This window comes from Salvelinus sp. IW2-2015, linkage group LG32, assembly GCF_002910315.2.
Source record: "Salvelinus sp. IW2-2015 linkage group LG32, ASM291031v2, whole genome shotgun sequence".
Classification (NCBI taxonomy): Eukaryota; Metazoa; Chordata; class Actinopteri; order Salmoniformes; family Salmonidae; genus Salvelinus; species Salvelinus sp. IW2-2015.
The window spans coordinates 4,749,559-4,763,849 of record NC_036871.1 but is presented as its reverse complement, the minus strand read 5'-3'; the positions used below and the strand labels follow the sequence as shown (position 1 = coordinate 4,763,849).

General features: G+C 43.1%; 1 protein-coding gene across 1 annotated transcript in view; it reads left to right on the top strand.

Moving 5' to 3' along the window:
• Positions 1–14,291, top strand: part of ankhb (ANKH inorganic pyrophosphate transport regulator b) — an 83,741-nt gene that overhangs the window by 35,266 nt on the left and 34,184 nt on the right. Inside the window, exons 3-5 of the mRNA XM_023978027.2 lie at positions 9,485–9,603; positions 11,178–11,261; positions 11,707–11,877. Coding sequence (XP_023833795.1) covers positions 9,485–9,603; positions 11,178–11,261; positions 11,707–11,877 — 374 coding nt within the window. The remainder of the gene's footprint in view (positions 1–9,484; positions 9,604–11,177; positions 11,262–11,706; positions 11,878–14,291) is intronic.

The window sequence follows — 14,291 nt, the reverse complement described above, 5'->3', positions numbered from 1 at the left end:
CATTTCATTATTTTCAATCTCTTTTTCCATTTCTTCGAATTAAATATACCCGCAATCCACCTCACCCAATGTGGTACGGATCTGCTATTTGTTAGACTTTTACTGGAACCTCCATCAAGGCAGCCATCAGAAACTAGCCAGCTAATTAGCTACTAGCTATTTGTCATTGTTAGCCGCTGCTAGTGGTCTTTACCTTTAGCTCGGACACCAGCCGCTTTAGCCCGGAAAATACCTGCCCGTCTGCACAGTGCGATATAAGCCCTGAGCATATCGGACTGCTTTTTTTCCCACTACATCATCGGATTCCTGCGCAGCTCTGGACCATTACACCGGATCTTCGCAGCTAGCTAGCTGCTACCGAGTGGCTACTGTGGCTAACGCCCTTGTCCAAAGCATGCCACAGTTAGCCTCGAGCTAGGCTCATCTCCCGGCTAGCAAACTAAGTACAACACTGCAATACCTCTCTTTCCAATTGGCCTGGCCACTTTGTCGACACGGAGCCCCGCGATCCATCATGACTGGTCTGCTGACGTAATTTGGCCGATGTGCTCTCAACCGGCCTCTGCGTCGTGGATGTTGGTGATGATCCATCTGCTAGCCCCGGCCCGCTAGCTTCCTGAACGTCGTGTCTCCCCGCTCGCCTAGCGTAGTAATTGACTACTGAACGGCTCCTGTTTCATCTATTGCTGCTCTTTGGACCCTATGATCACTCGGCTACACAGCTGATGCCTGCTGGACTGTTCATTACATGGTATTATTCAATTTTTGGTTTTCAGGCCCTGTGTGTAGCTAACTGACCCTCTCTGCCCATTCATCGCCATTTACCCGTTGTTATTGTCCTAGCTGTTTACGCGTTGTCTCACCCGTTGTTGTCTTAGCTCTCCCAATCAACACCTGTGATTGCTTTATGCCTTTCTGCCTTGTATACTGTTTTTTAGGGCAGCTCTCATTGTTTTATTTTACTGCGGAGCCCCTAATCCTGCTCAACATGCCTCATATGGCCCCCTTGCCCCACCCCCCACACATGCGGAGACCACACCTAGCTTAACTGGTGCCTCCAGAGATACAACCTCTCTATTCGTCACTCAATGACTAGGTTTACCGCCACTGGACTCGCACCCTACCATACCCTTGTCAGTACACTATGCCCTGAATCTATCCTACCACGCCCAGAAATCTGCTCCTTTTATTCTCCATTCCCAAAGCACAAGACGACCAGTTCTTATAGCCTTTAGCCGTACCCTTATCCTACTACTCCTCTGTTCCTCTGGTGATGTAGAGGTTAACCCAGGCCCTGTGTGTCCCTAGACGCTCTCATTTGTTGACTTCTGCAACCGTAAAAACCTTGGTTTCATGCATGTTAACATTAGAAGCATCCTCCCTAAGTTTGTTTTATTCACTGCTTTAGCACACTCTGCCAACCCTGTGGCTGAATCCTGGCTTAGGAAGACCACCAAAAATTCTGAAATTTCCATCCCCAATTACAACATTTTCCATCAAGACAGAACTGCTAAAGGGGGCAGAATTGCAATCTACTGTAGAGATAGCCTGCAGAGTTCTGTCATACTATCCAGTTCTATGCCCAAACAGTTCGAGCTTCTACTTTTAAAGATCCATCTCTCCAGAAATAAGTCCCTCACTGTTGCCGCTTGTTATAGACCCCCCTCAGATCCTGGTTGTGCCCTGGAAACCATATGTGAATTGATTGCCCCCCATCTATCGTCAGAGTTCGGACTGCTAGGTGACCTAAATTGGGATATGCTTAACACCCCCGGCCGTCCTACAATCTAAGCTAGATGCTCTCAATCTCACACAAATTATCAAGGAACCTACCATGTACAACCCCAAATCCGTAAACATGGGCACCCTCATAGATATCATCCTGACCAACTTGCCCTCTAAATATACCTCTTCTATTTTCAACCAGGATCTCAGCGATCACTGCCTCATTGCTTGCGTCCGTTATGGATCTGCGGTCAAACGACCACCCCTCATCACTGTCAAACGCTCCCTAAAACACTTCTGTGAGCAGGCCTTTCAAATCGACCTGGCCCAGGTATCCTGTAAGGTTATTGACCTCATTCAGTCAGTAGAGGATGCATGGTTGTTCTTTAAAATTGCCTTCCTCACCATCTTAAATAAGCATGCCCCTTTCAAAAAATGTTGAACTAAGAACAGATATAGCCCTTGGTTCACTCCAGACTTGACTGCCCTTGACCAGCACAAAAACACCCTGTGGCGTACTGCACTAGCTTCGAATGTCCCCGCGATATGCAACTTTTCAGGGAAGTCAGGAACCAATACACACAGTCAGTTAGGAAAGCAAAGGCTAGCTTTTTCAAACAGAAATTTGCATCCTGCAGCACTAATTCCCAAAAGTTTTGGGACACNAAGTGCAAATTGTGCAAAGTGTGCTGATAGTCGGCCCGTAGCATTGTCACCGGCTTGTTTGATCAAACCATGCTGTCCCTTCCTTGCTCCTGTTTCACACAGCAAAATCAATGGTGTACATTTAACTCTGAAAGTGTTAAATGCACACTCATTTCAGTGAACATATGAGTCCAACTGAACTGGTGTTAAAATAACACTTTTGAAAGTCTTAAAGATTTAACTCTGTTGCAGTGTTCTCTATGCAATTCTTAAAATGTTRAAATGAACATGATTGTGGTGTTAMCGTAGCTCTYTTGTAGAGTAATGCTCCACACCTACAGTGTAAAACATGATACTTGATTTAGAGTAAACTGGACTCACTTTGTTTAGTGCTAACACTGTTACACTTTCTCGGGTTTTCTGTAGTGTTACAGTAAATCATGTTTGAGAGTTGTTTTAACACTGTATGGTGTAAAGCCTAATTAGCTAATTTCCCACGGTGTCTCTTCTTTTCCAGTGAATTGTAGAGTTACCACCCGTGACTATATTTGTTAGTGACAAAGACAATTTGATTTAATTCTTTCATTTTAAAAGCATGTGGCTWTCACCAAGTGAGTGCCTAGGTGAAAGCTAACATTTAAATGAAACTATGATAATACATACACTATATGACCAAAAGTATGTGGACACCTGCTCGTCGAACATCTCATTCCTAAGGCTGCTATAACAGCCTGCACTCTACTGGGAAGGCTTTCCAATAGATGTTGGAACATTGCTGCGGGGACTTGCTTCCATTCAGCCACAAGAGCATTAGTGAGGTCGGGCACTGATTTTGAGCGATTAGGCCGGGCTTGCAGTCGGCCTTCCTATTCATCCCAAAGGTGTTCGATGGGGTTGAGGTCAAGGCTTTGTGCAGGCCAGCCAAGTTCTTCCACACCGATCTCAACAAACCATTTCTGTATGGACCTTGCACCAAACTTTACAGTTGGCACTATGCATTGGGGCAGGTAGCGTTCTCCTGGCATCCGCCGAACCCATTTTCATCCGTCGGACTGCCAGATAGTGAAGCGATATTCATCACTCCAGAGAACGCGTTTCCACTGCTCTAGAGTACAATGGAGGCAAACTTTACACCACGACAGCCAACGCTTGGCATTGCGCATGGTGATCTTTGGCTTGTGTGCGGCTGCTCGGCCATGGAAACCCATTTCATGAAGCTCCCGGCGAACAGTTCTTGTGCTGAAGTTGCTGCCAGAGGCAGTTTGAAACTCGTTAGTGAGTGTTGCAACCGAGGACAGACCATTTTTATGCACTTCAGCACTCGGCGGTCCCGTTCTGTGAGCTTGTGTGGCCTACCACTTAGCGGCTGAGCCGTCGTTGCTCCTAMACGTTTCCACTTCACAATAACAGTACATACAGTTGACCGGGGCAGCTCTAGCTGGGCAGAAAATTGACAAACTGACTTGTTGGAAAGGTGGCATCCTATGACGGTGCCACATTGAAAGTCATTGAGCTCCTCAGTAAAGCCATGTTTGGCTATGGAGATTGCATGGCTGTGTGCTCGATTTTATATACCTGTCAGCAACAGGTGTCGCTGAAATAGCCAAATCCACTAATTTGAGTTTTGTATATATAGTGTATATCTTAAGGCCTTACTTTGATGGCCTAGTTTCATCCTAACACAGCGGTGTTAGGAAACTCCTGGTTTACAGGCCACATCAGGCCTGCAAGTCACATTATGCTGGCTTGGAAAGTGATGTGTAATTCCTATTGGAATCCAGCCAGAGTTAAGATATCCAACAGTTGGATTCTTTATTCACCCGCAACATGCATTCAGAATGACTGTCAGGGTCAGGAAAGTTTATATGAAGGCTACCTAAACCATTTAACCTGGAACAACCATTTCAGTAACGGGTGCAATGAATCTAATTCACTGATTGGATGAGTTTACAAAATTGTGTAGCATAAGATTAATCTATCAATCAATGTACATGCAAAAACACATATTAAAAACAATCCTAAAAAAAATCTACCTACGGTCCAAATGCTGGGAAACATGCTAATGATGGATGTGTTTTTGATGAGACTGTTTTACTCTTCAAAGTGTTAAACAATAACTCTGGTTATTAACACCAATACTGTGGGTTATTTTACACCACTGAGTGTTACTTTCACCCTTACATAGTGAATTTAACTCCTGAATCACCACTAGAAATGTTAGACTGAATAATCAACACTGGCCAATTTGCTGTGCACTGTTTCATTTGGTGGTCGCCCAGTGGGCTTTTTTGRTCAATAGGCCTCGGAGGAGTAGGCTGGGTCTCAAAATCAGAAATGTCATGATTCATTTCTTCCCCACCATCTGAGTCATTTTTATTCCGATTTTGTAAATTACGCACGCTCTCACTCTGTACTCCAAGTAGGCCAGAGTAGACTGATAAGAGAAGGAGGGGCAACGGGATTTTTTTTTTTTTTTTAAATGGCATGCCCTCCTTAAACTGGTTATAACTACAGTTCTGTTTGTGATATTAAGATTCTAACAACGATGTTGTGCTATATAGACTTATTTAAGAGAAGTCAAGGACGGAGGGGGGTATGACTTAAAAAATGGCAGAGTAATCAAATAAATACATTCATGAGCAGTCCAAATGACTGCTTTAGCCACTCTGGTGTTAAACTACTTTTCTCTCTGCATTACCAATGTTGGCAGAYCTTCACAATGAAAGAAACACTGTTGCAAATGCTCCAGACAGTACTCATCAAGCTTCTTTCTAGAGTCTCCATTATGTGAAAGAATGTTTCCCCAATGATAAGACTGAACACATTTTAATAGGAACGAGACCAGATGTGTCATAGGTTGTACTTTTCCTCCACAAACTCTGGTTATAAACACTCCACCAAGGAACCGTGTGAGCAGAGCATGATATGAATGTACACCATGTTTACATCGAGATTCTTTCCATGTGACAATATTATTTGTGTTTCTTCTCATGGAAAGGGGACGTGTAACTAAATGCCATTTGCAATKACAAAATGAAAACATTAACAGAAAAAGGTGCCTCTAATTCTAATGTAATTTTAACATTGAGCTCTCAGCAGTTTATTTTTTTAAACAACACTGATGTTCCCGGCTAGCACCAACTAAACTTGTAACCCCATATTAGAGAAAATGTCCATTGAATYTTTTGGCACACCTACTGGAGAGCTCTTCTTTGTCTACACCCATTCAGTATCCTTCACACCCTCTTAAGCCTTAGCCCCACCCATCTCTAAGGATTTTCATGTGAGGCTATGTACGAAACAGAGTGAGTAAGGTAGTGTATGTAGTAAACAACAAAAGATTTCYAGAGTAAAAGTGGTTTKAGTAGTAGCCTACAATAGTCCTTGGCCTACTTTCCAAAATGGAGCAGCAGTAAGACGTGTTTGTTTTCGTGTTTTTCATTTTTTTTGTATACATTTCATTATATTTCAATCTCTTTTTTCCATTTTGTCGAATTAAATATACCTGCAATCCACCTCACCCAATGTGGTACGGGTCTGCTATTTTTTAGACCTTTAACTGGAACCTCCATCAAAGGCCAGCCATCAGAAGCTAGCCAGCTAATTAGCTACTAGCTATTTGTCATTGTTAGCCGCTGCTAGRGGTCTTTACCTTTAGCTCGGACACCAGCCGCTTTAGCCCGGATAGCCCGGAAAATACCTGCCCGTCTGCACAGTGCGATATCAGCCCTGAGCATATCGGACTGCTTTTTTCCCACTACATCATCGGATTCCTGCCGCAAGCTCTGGACCATTACACCYGATCTTCGCAGCTAGCTAGCTGCTACCGAGTGGCTACTGTGGCTAACGCCCTTGTCCAAAAGCATGCACCAGTTAGCCTCGAGCTAGGCCCATCTCCTGGCTAGCAAACTAAGTACACCAACTGCAATACCTCTCTTTCTAATTGGCCTGGACCCTTTGTCGACACGGAGCCCCGCCGATCCATCATGACTGGTCTGCTGACGTAATTCGGCCGATGTGCTCTCAACCGGCCTCTGCGTCGTGGATGTTGGTGATGATCCATCTGCTAGCCCCGGCCCGCTAGCTTCCTGAACGCCGTGTCTCCCGCTCGCCTAGCTTAGTAATCGACTACTGAACGGCTCCCTGTTTCATTTATTGCTGCTCTTTGGACCCTATGATCACTCGGCTACACAGCTGATGCCTGCTGGACTGTTCATTAACATGGTACTTCATTTTGTTTATCAGGCCCTGTGTGTAGCTAACTGACCCTCTCTGCCCATTCATCGCCATTTACCCGTTGTTATTGTCTTAGCTGTTTACGCGTTGTCTCACCCGTTGTTGTCTTAGCTCTCCCAATCAACACCTGCTCTCAACTACATTGCTGCACTGAATTTAGCAGGCGCAATCAACAAATATCAGTGGGGAAAAGTTGTGATGGACTACTTTCTGCACACAGTCAGTGTGAACCGGAGTGACTTGACACAGCAATGGGCCAAATGGACAAGACACATTGCCGTGAAGCGTTAATCCATGTATACGGGTAAGAGTATAGCTACATTTTCAGATATTACAAGTTTCTAATTTAGTCAGAAAGTCATTTTCATTGCAAGTTAAAGTATTTGAGGTAGTTAGCTAGCAGGGATCTTACCTAGCCAGTTCGAGTTTAAACATTATTGAAAACAAGCTGGCTACATGAATCAAACATGTCATCAGGTTTGGTTGATTATTTAAGATAGCTAGCTAACGTTAGCTAGCCAGTTCGAGTTTAAACATTATCGATAGCAAGCTGGCTAACATTGCATCCTATCAAAACTGTCGTCAGGTGTAACATTAGCTATGCAAGTCTTTTTCTCTCTGACACATCACATTACACATTAGGGAGAGGCTATATAWTTAGCGAGTTACATCACAGTATCATAGCTTGCCTGTCTCACTAGCATMATCAAATAATGTAGCTAACTAGCTAGCTATAACCAAAACGTACTCATTAACAACACACCAGTCTCAGTTTTGCTGGTTGACAGCKCGCAGAKGTAGTAGCTAGCGTCAGATGTAGACTCATCTGTATCCTGGCCATCTGCCAAAGATTATTGAACAACTTTATGAATGGCTATTTMTACTCGTATTTACACAGTGGAATGTGCGTTGCACCCCAATACTGCTGCTGTAGTCTTTACAACATGATCCACATGGTTCTGACCAGGGGGCATTAATACACCGTGTTGTCTGTGGGCAATTGACCATCATAGGTCAAAGTAAGCACGTAAGTAATCCATACCGAACCCCTCACAAAAACGGTGGCGTATCCTTCATTCCGTGACATACAGTGTTGCCAACTRCTCAGTAAGGAAAGTAGCTATTGGCTGTCCTAAAAGTCGCTAGAAGTCGCTAAATGACGTCATCACCAAATTTGCGWAATTGGCCATGTGCATGTAATTGTGATGGACGCTGTAGGAGAGAGGAATAACATCGTGGAAATGACAAAAAGGGAGTGAAAAACACCCTAAYTATGTTTAGAACTACAAATGAACTTTCTTCTGTCGATTCTTGTTTTTTTATGTCACAATTCCAACCCTCCTCCTTTATCCGGGCTTGGGACCGGCAAAAGTGACTCAAAAGAGACACTGGCAGAGTTACTTAGTTTTTTATTGTATTTTTTWGTTTKGTTTTTTAGTTTKGTTTTTTACATTTACATCTSGCCCTGAATGTAAYCCAGGGCGGGATCAGCCAGCGACGGCTTCCCGCATGCGCGATTCATTTGCAGTCTGGACGCYGAGYGGTGAACATCTCCTGCTCTGACTGCAGCTTTTGCTGTGCGAGGACTGGGCCGCCTGTGAGTGCTTTGGGACGTGGTGGGGCCCACGGCAGGCCCCGCTGCTCGTTGAGAATAGTAAGAGTCTTCAAAAGTCTCCAATAACACCAGAAAAAGTCGCTAGATTTGTTACTTGTCGTTTCTTTTTTTTTTTTAAGTGTCGCTAGAAGGGTCTGAATACTCGCTAAATATAGCGACAAAGTCACTAAGTTGGCAACACTGGACATACTCATATTTCTCATTATCTCAGTTAGGAAAATGACTTTATGACTCAAATTATCCTATTTACACCTTGTAGTCATTTCTGACACTAGAATAAATGTTTCTGACTCATATTGYTGSCACATAGGCCGTAGCTTTTTTGGTTCAGTCCCTTTAAAAAATATCAAATATTTATGTTCTGCATTTAAAGAACAGTGGGAAAGTYGAGAGGGTGGTAGCAGAAAGAAGAAGGCAACAGACAGGAAACTGGCACAGGCAGGGCTCAAACTGCCGTGGCCAAGGGTGTAGCCTATACTGTAAGTGGTTCCGTCTGCAGTGCTACCACTAGACCAGACTCTGGCAAAACAGACACCTATATCTGACATAACTACAGGCTCAAGAAAGTAAAGCCCTTAAAATAAACCAAATTATCTTAACTCTTGTGAACAAATAGATATAAGTGATTGTTTCCTCAAAATAGCTGTCATTGTAGGTTGATAAAGTGGGCAGAATAGTGCCTTGAGTTGCATGATTTGGCCTTTTGCCTCTATCTTAGTCATACTCACAAGAACTGACTGGGCAGAAAGTGTGTTATATGCGGGGTCACTTATAGTAAGTCACATTTTCTCTTAATGATTCAACAGTGGTGCCCTGCTTTGCGGAATTGATAACGATTCAAGTTAAAAACAAGTTTTTAACCATGGTCCTTGTATGTCATTTATATTGTATATCAGTTAAAGTGCTCGATCTCAGTTTGAAGTGCTATGTATCATTATTACCATCCTGTTCTGAGGAAATACGGTAAAGCACATAACCATAGAATGCCCAATTCCCTTACACCAAGCAAACTGTTACTTGAGTCATTATGGTTCCATATAGAACCATGACCCTTCCCTAAGAAACCTTGAGGAACCCTCTTTTCTTAGTGTATATCTGCAACGCTCACTATGTTGCACATTCCTGAATAACCTGTTTCCAGCTGACTGCAAACCATTCCTGGAGAACCTTTTTATTCCCCTAGTGACGAAAAATCATCGGTCCGTTAATGACTGTAGCCCCTGAAGTGCTCTGATGTTTATCTCAATTTCCTTGTCCCATTAGCCTACACAGAYTTGGGCTACTACATCATKAATAAGCTCCATCATGTGGACGATTCTGTCGGAAACAAGACCAGGCGGGCTTTCCTCTACTTGGCAGTGTTCCCGCTACTCGATGCCATGGTGAGTTGCAGCCTGCTGCCCGCTGGATTCTAGTTCCCTTTTAGCTTGGGAAATGCTTGACAGAGAGGCGGTGTTCTGACATTATGACCTATTACTCAGAATGCTCTGGGGTTTCCCCGAAGTACAGATCTAGGAAGACCTTTCCTTCTCCCAATCCTAATCTTAATCATTAGTGGGTGAAATGCTAAACTGACCCAYGATCAGCGGCCAGGGGCAACTTCACCCTACTCGTTTAGTCTCTGGCTTGGGAAGTGCTTGACAGAGGTGGTGTTTTGTTTGACATTCTGAACTATCACTGAGAACGTGCTACCTAGACAAAATATGCCATATATATACAATATATCTTAAAACCACTTCTGCTTTTAATTAGCACATCTGTTTTACATTGTATAGTATGTGTAGTGTTTCTGGTGTAGTGTATCTAACAGCATTGTTGGTGTAGGATTACGTGTACTGTTATTTCCTATCTTTCCCAGTAGTATTAGTTATTTACTAACAGTTTGTGAGTATATTACTGTTGTTTTTTTTAACCCTGGATGAAGCATTCTGGTTTGTGTGCTATCCTGTAAAAAATGTTTTTGTAAATGTCACAGTATTACTGTTTAATCAAAAGTAACATACTGTATAAACTGAATACAGTAGATTACATAAATTATATTGCATTGTGGGAAAAAATGTAACGGGCGGGAAATATTTGATGTATTTTGGACATTACGTGAAACACAGTAACAGTTTACTTACTGTATTTGTGAATATTAAAAATAGAATGCCACACTTAAAGAACACAGGCAACAAAATCCAAGCACATCCTCTGAAGCAAGAGAGAAAATGTTTTTGCAAATTGGTTAATTTGTTCCTGTTTTGTTATTTATATGCATTGCTTTGTTTGTGGCTGTGCTGTTTTATATTATAGAAAAAATATACAGTCAGAAAGGCACATCATACAAATAAATAATTTTCCATTGTTAAAGGCCCACTCAGTGTTTTATATACACTGAGTGTACAGAACATTAGGAACACCTTTTTGTGGGATGGAGTTTTGGCCTGCCTGGTGACATTACCGCTCCCAGACAGTCCTAATTCKTTGAGAAATTGCTCATTTTAATGGAAAACAATCACAGTAAGGTACTTTATTGTTACCCAGAAATGATTTGATATTGCGATAAAAACAGCTGCATTGGACCATTAAAGGTAAACCAAGCACACACACAAAATAGGAGCTACATGTAAAACGCAGGCCCTTTGTGGAAATGACTTACCCTCACTTAGCCTAAATTCAAACAACATGTTTTGAGTGTTTTTAGCTGACTATAAATTGAGTAAGTGTTGAAGCAAGCAAGCGCCTTACGATGAGCCAGTTTGAAAAGAGTCTAGTTGTCTTGCATTGTTAGTGGACCACTTAGTGAATCTCGGCTCCTACAGCTATTCGTTGACTACTTGTTGTAAATAATACAATGTTTGTCATTGTTGTTACAGTATATAGCAATGCATCAAATTAATTGTATCTGTCCCTATTGAAATAGATAACGATGAATCCAAAAAATGATCCATGGTKTGTTTGTCCTCTATGTCAGGCCTGGACACATGCCGGTATTCTACTGAAGCACAAACACAGCCTATTAGTGGGCTGTGCCTCCGTCTCTGATGTCATAGCTCAGGTAAGAATCAGTTATCAATGGGTCTATTCATGAATTGCATTTAAATACATATTGTCATGGTGATTCAGGAGGGAGCAAAGCAGAGTATAGGGAGAAGTATGGACATCAGTTAATGTTGTACTGCATTATGCAATCTAGTAGCATTTGTTTTTACTATTTGCACTTGCTTGACTCTGRGTGCCTCAAGTATAAAAATCATTCTTTTATCATTGCAACTTAAAATGAAGGACTTATATTAGCAGATCCTTCTACTTGAGATGGCTGTGAGAAGTTGCACGGTGATCAAAAGTGAATGTGTCGTTCTGATTCTCTGGTTAGGACATGTCAACATGTCCGCCTTTCTCTTTGTCTCCCTCTTACACCCACACCAACATTTGATCTGRCTCTTCTTTCTGCACTTCCTGCCATCCTCCCTCTCTCTCTCTCTATCCATCTCTCCCTCCAGATTGTCTTTGTGGCCATCTTGCTTCAAAGTCATTTGGAGTGTCTGGAACCTATGTTGATCCCCATCTTGTCCCTCTACATGGGTGCCCTGGTGCGCTTCACTATTGTAGGACTGGGCTACTACCGCAACGTCCACGACAACATCCCAGAGTCCAGCGGGCCTGAAGTGGGGGTAGGTTATCTCAGGTCAGATGGGGTGGGGATGTGGTCAGGAGATTAACTTTGTATTTCTACAGTGGTCTGTTTGGATGTTAGAAATGCTTTGTGTCGAACATATATGATTATCCGTTATGTGGAATGGTGAATTGTGTCAACTCTATGTATTGCATTTCAATCTAAAACATTCGTAACGTTTCACCTCACTGAACACACCCCAGGTGTCGAAGTTAACAGTGTGGAGCTTCTATATAAATTAACTACCTGAGGATGCATGATCTGTTAAAAATCTTTACAGTAAGTCACATTGCATGTCAATGCTCTATGGGTGTGATTGAAGGCAGTGACACATTATAAACAGCGGGTCATTCAGTTCATTGACTCTTGGCTCATCAGTGATATAATTAGTAGAACATCCAATTCATTTCAATATGACTTTTATAATCCCCAAGGTAAATTAAAATGGAAGGATAGAATAGAATAGAATAGAATAGTAAAAAATGCCGTCCTGCTCCTCTCCTCACTACTTAACTTCCCCTCACAGTCCCTTCAGTTTCCCTTAAGTCTCGTTAGTTTGGCTGCTCATCCTACCTTAATTATCCCTCACCCATCATAGCCCTGCCATTCCCAACCAATCAGAGCGCTTGGAAATGCGCATCTGGACACTGCACCCGCCCACTCAGGTCAGAGRGTTATCGTCGTCCGAAGGGAGAATACGCATGTTTCTGAAGACTTTAAAATGTCGACAGTAACACGAATGTCTGAATGATGTGCGTGTATCTAAATAACCACAACAATAAGATTCCAAGTCAGTCGGATTACCAAAATCGTATAAACATCTTCAAAGGAAACAGCTCAGAGGGCCCTCATCTCCTTCCTTTAGGCTGTCTCGTTGTTGTTGGTAATCAAGCCTACTGTTGTGTCGTCTGCAAACTTGATGATTGAGTTGTAGGCGTGCATGGCCAGGCAGTCATGGGTGAACAGGGAGTACAGGAGGGGGCTGAGCACACATCCTTGTGGGGCCCCAGTGTTGAGGATCAGCGAAGTTTGGGGCGGCCCGTCAGGAATTCCAGGACCCAATTGCACAGGGCGGGGTTGAGACCCAGGGCATCGAGCTTGATGATGGTCTTGGAGGGTACTATGGTGTTGTATGCTGAGCTATAGTCAATGAACAGCATTCTTATATAGGTATCCTCTTGTCCAGATGGGATAGGGCAGTGTGCAGTGTTTGGCGATTGCATCGTCTGTGGACCTATTGGGGCAGTAAGCAAGTTGAAGTGGGTCTAGGGTGACAGGTAAGGTGGAGGTGATATGATCCTTGACTAGTCTCTCAAAGCACTTCATGATGACAGAAGTGACTGCTACGGGGCGATAGTCATTTAGTTCAGTTACCTTTGCCTTCTTGGGTACAGGAACAATGGTGGCCATCTTGAAGGATGTGGGGACAACAGGCTGGGATAGGGAGATATTGATATCTCTGTAAACACACCAGCCAGCTGGTCTGTGCATGCTCTGAGGACGCGGCTAGGGATGATGTCTGGGCAGCAGCCTTGCGAGGGTTACACGTTTAAATATCTTACTCACGTTGGCCACGAGAGGCGAGCCCACAGTCCTTGGTAGCGGGCCGCGTCGGTGCACTGTATTGTCCTCAAAGCAGACAAGAAGGTGTTTAGTTTGTTTGGAAGTAAGACGTCGGTGTCCGTGACATGGTGGTTTTCCTTTTGTAGTCTTTGTCTGTAGATCCTGCACATACAGTGGTTGCTCCACTAAAAGTTTTGCGATTATGCTGCGGGACTTAGAGGTAATTTGTGGTTTAGTACGGATCCCTGCGTCACCACTTCATTGCTCCAGACCAGCGCAAGGGGGAGTTAGAGCACTGATTATGCTTTTGGGTCCTACGTGTCTCTAATTGACAATGAATGGGCGACATAAACCTAAATAGAAACTGATAATTGTGCATTACTTCAGTATTACTTACTAAAACCGTTGTTACACTAAGATTCTTATTATTTATTTTGTTAGGATTATTTTGCTCTTACTGTAGTACTGTAGGCCACTTCCGACCGGTAAGCTGTACAGTGCTGAGTGTCGAACGGTCTAAGACACTGCATAGCAGTGCAAGCGTGGTTGCTACAGATGCTGGTGCTATACCTGTGCTGGCCTTGACTGGGAGACCCATGAGATGACTGTAGGTTTTTGGTTTCTTTCCATCTAAAACAGAATATATAATTCTAAATACAAACAGGCTTTATTTTCAAATTAGTAACTATGTCTCACCACATGTTCAAGAATGTATTTTTCTCCTGATTTTACATGAAATCATCTCCAAAATAACCCTGTTATTAGCAGAACATATATATTGGTCATATTGTTCATGGCGCACAATGAGATTGCCTTGCAGTTTCTCAGCTGTATCCACTGAAAGCAGCG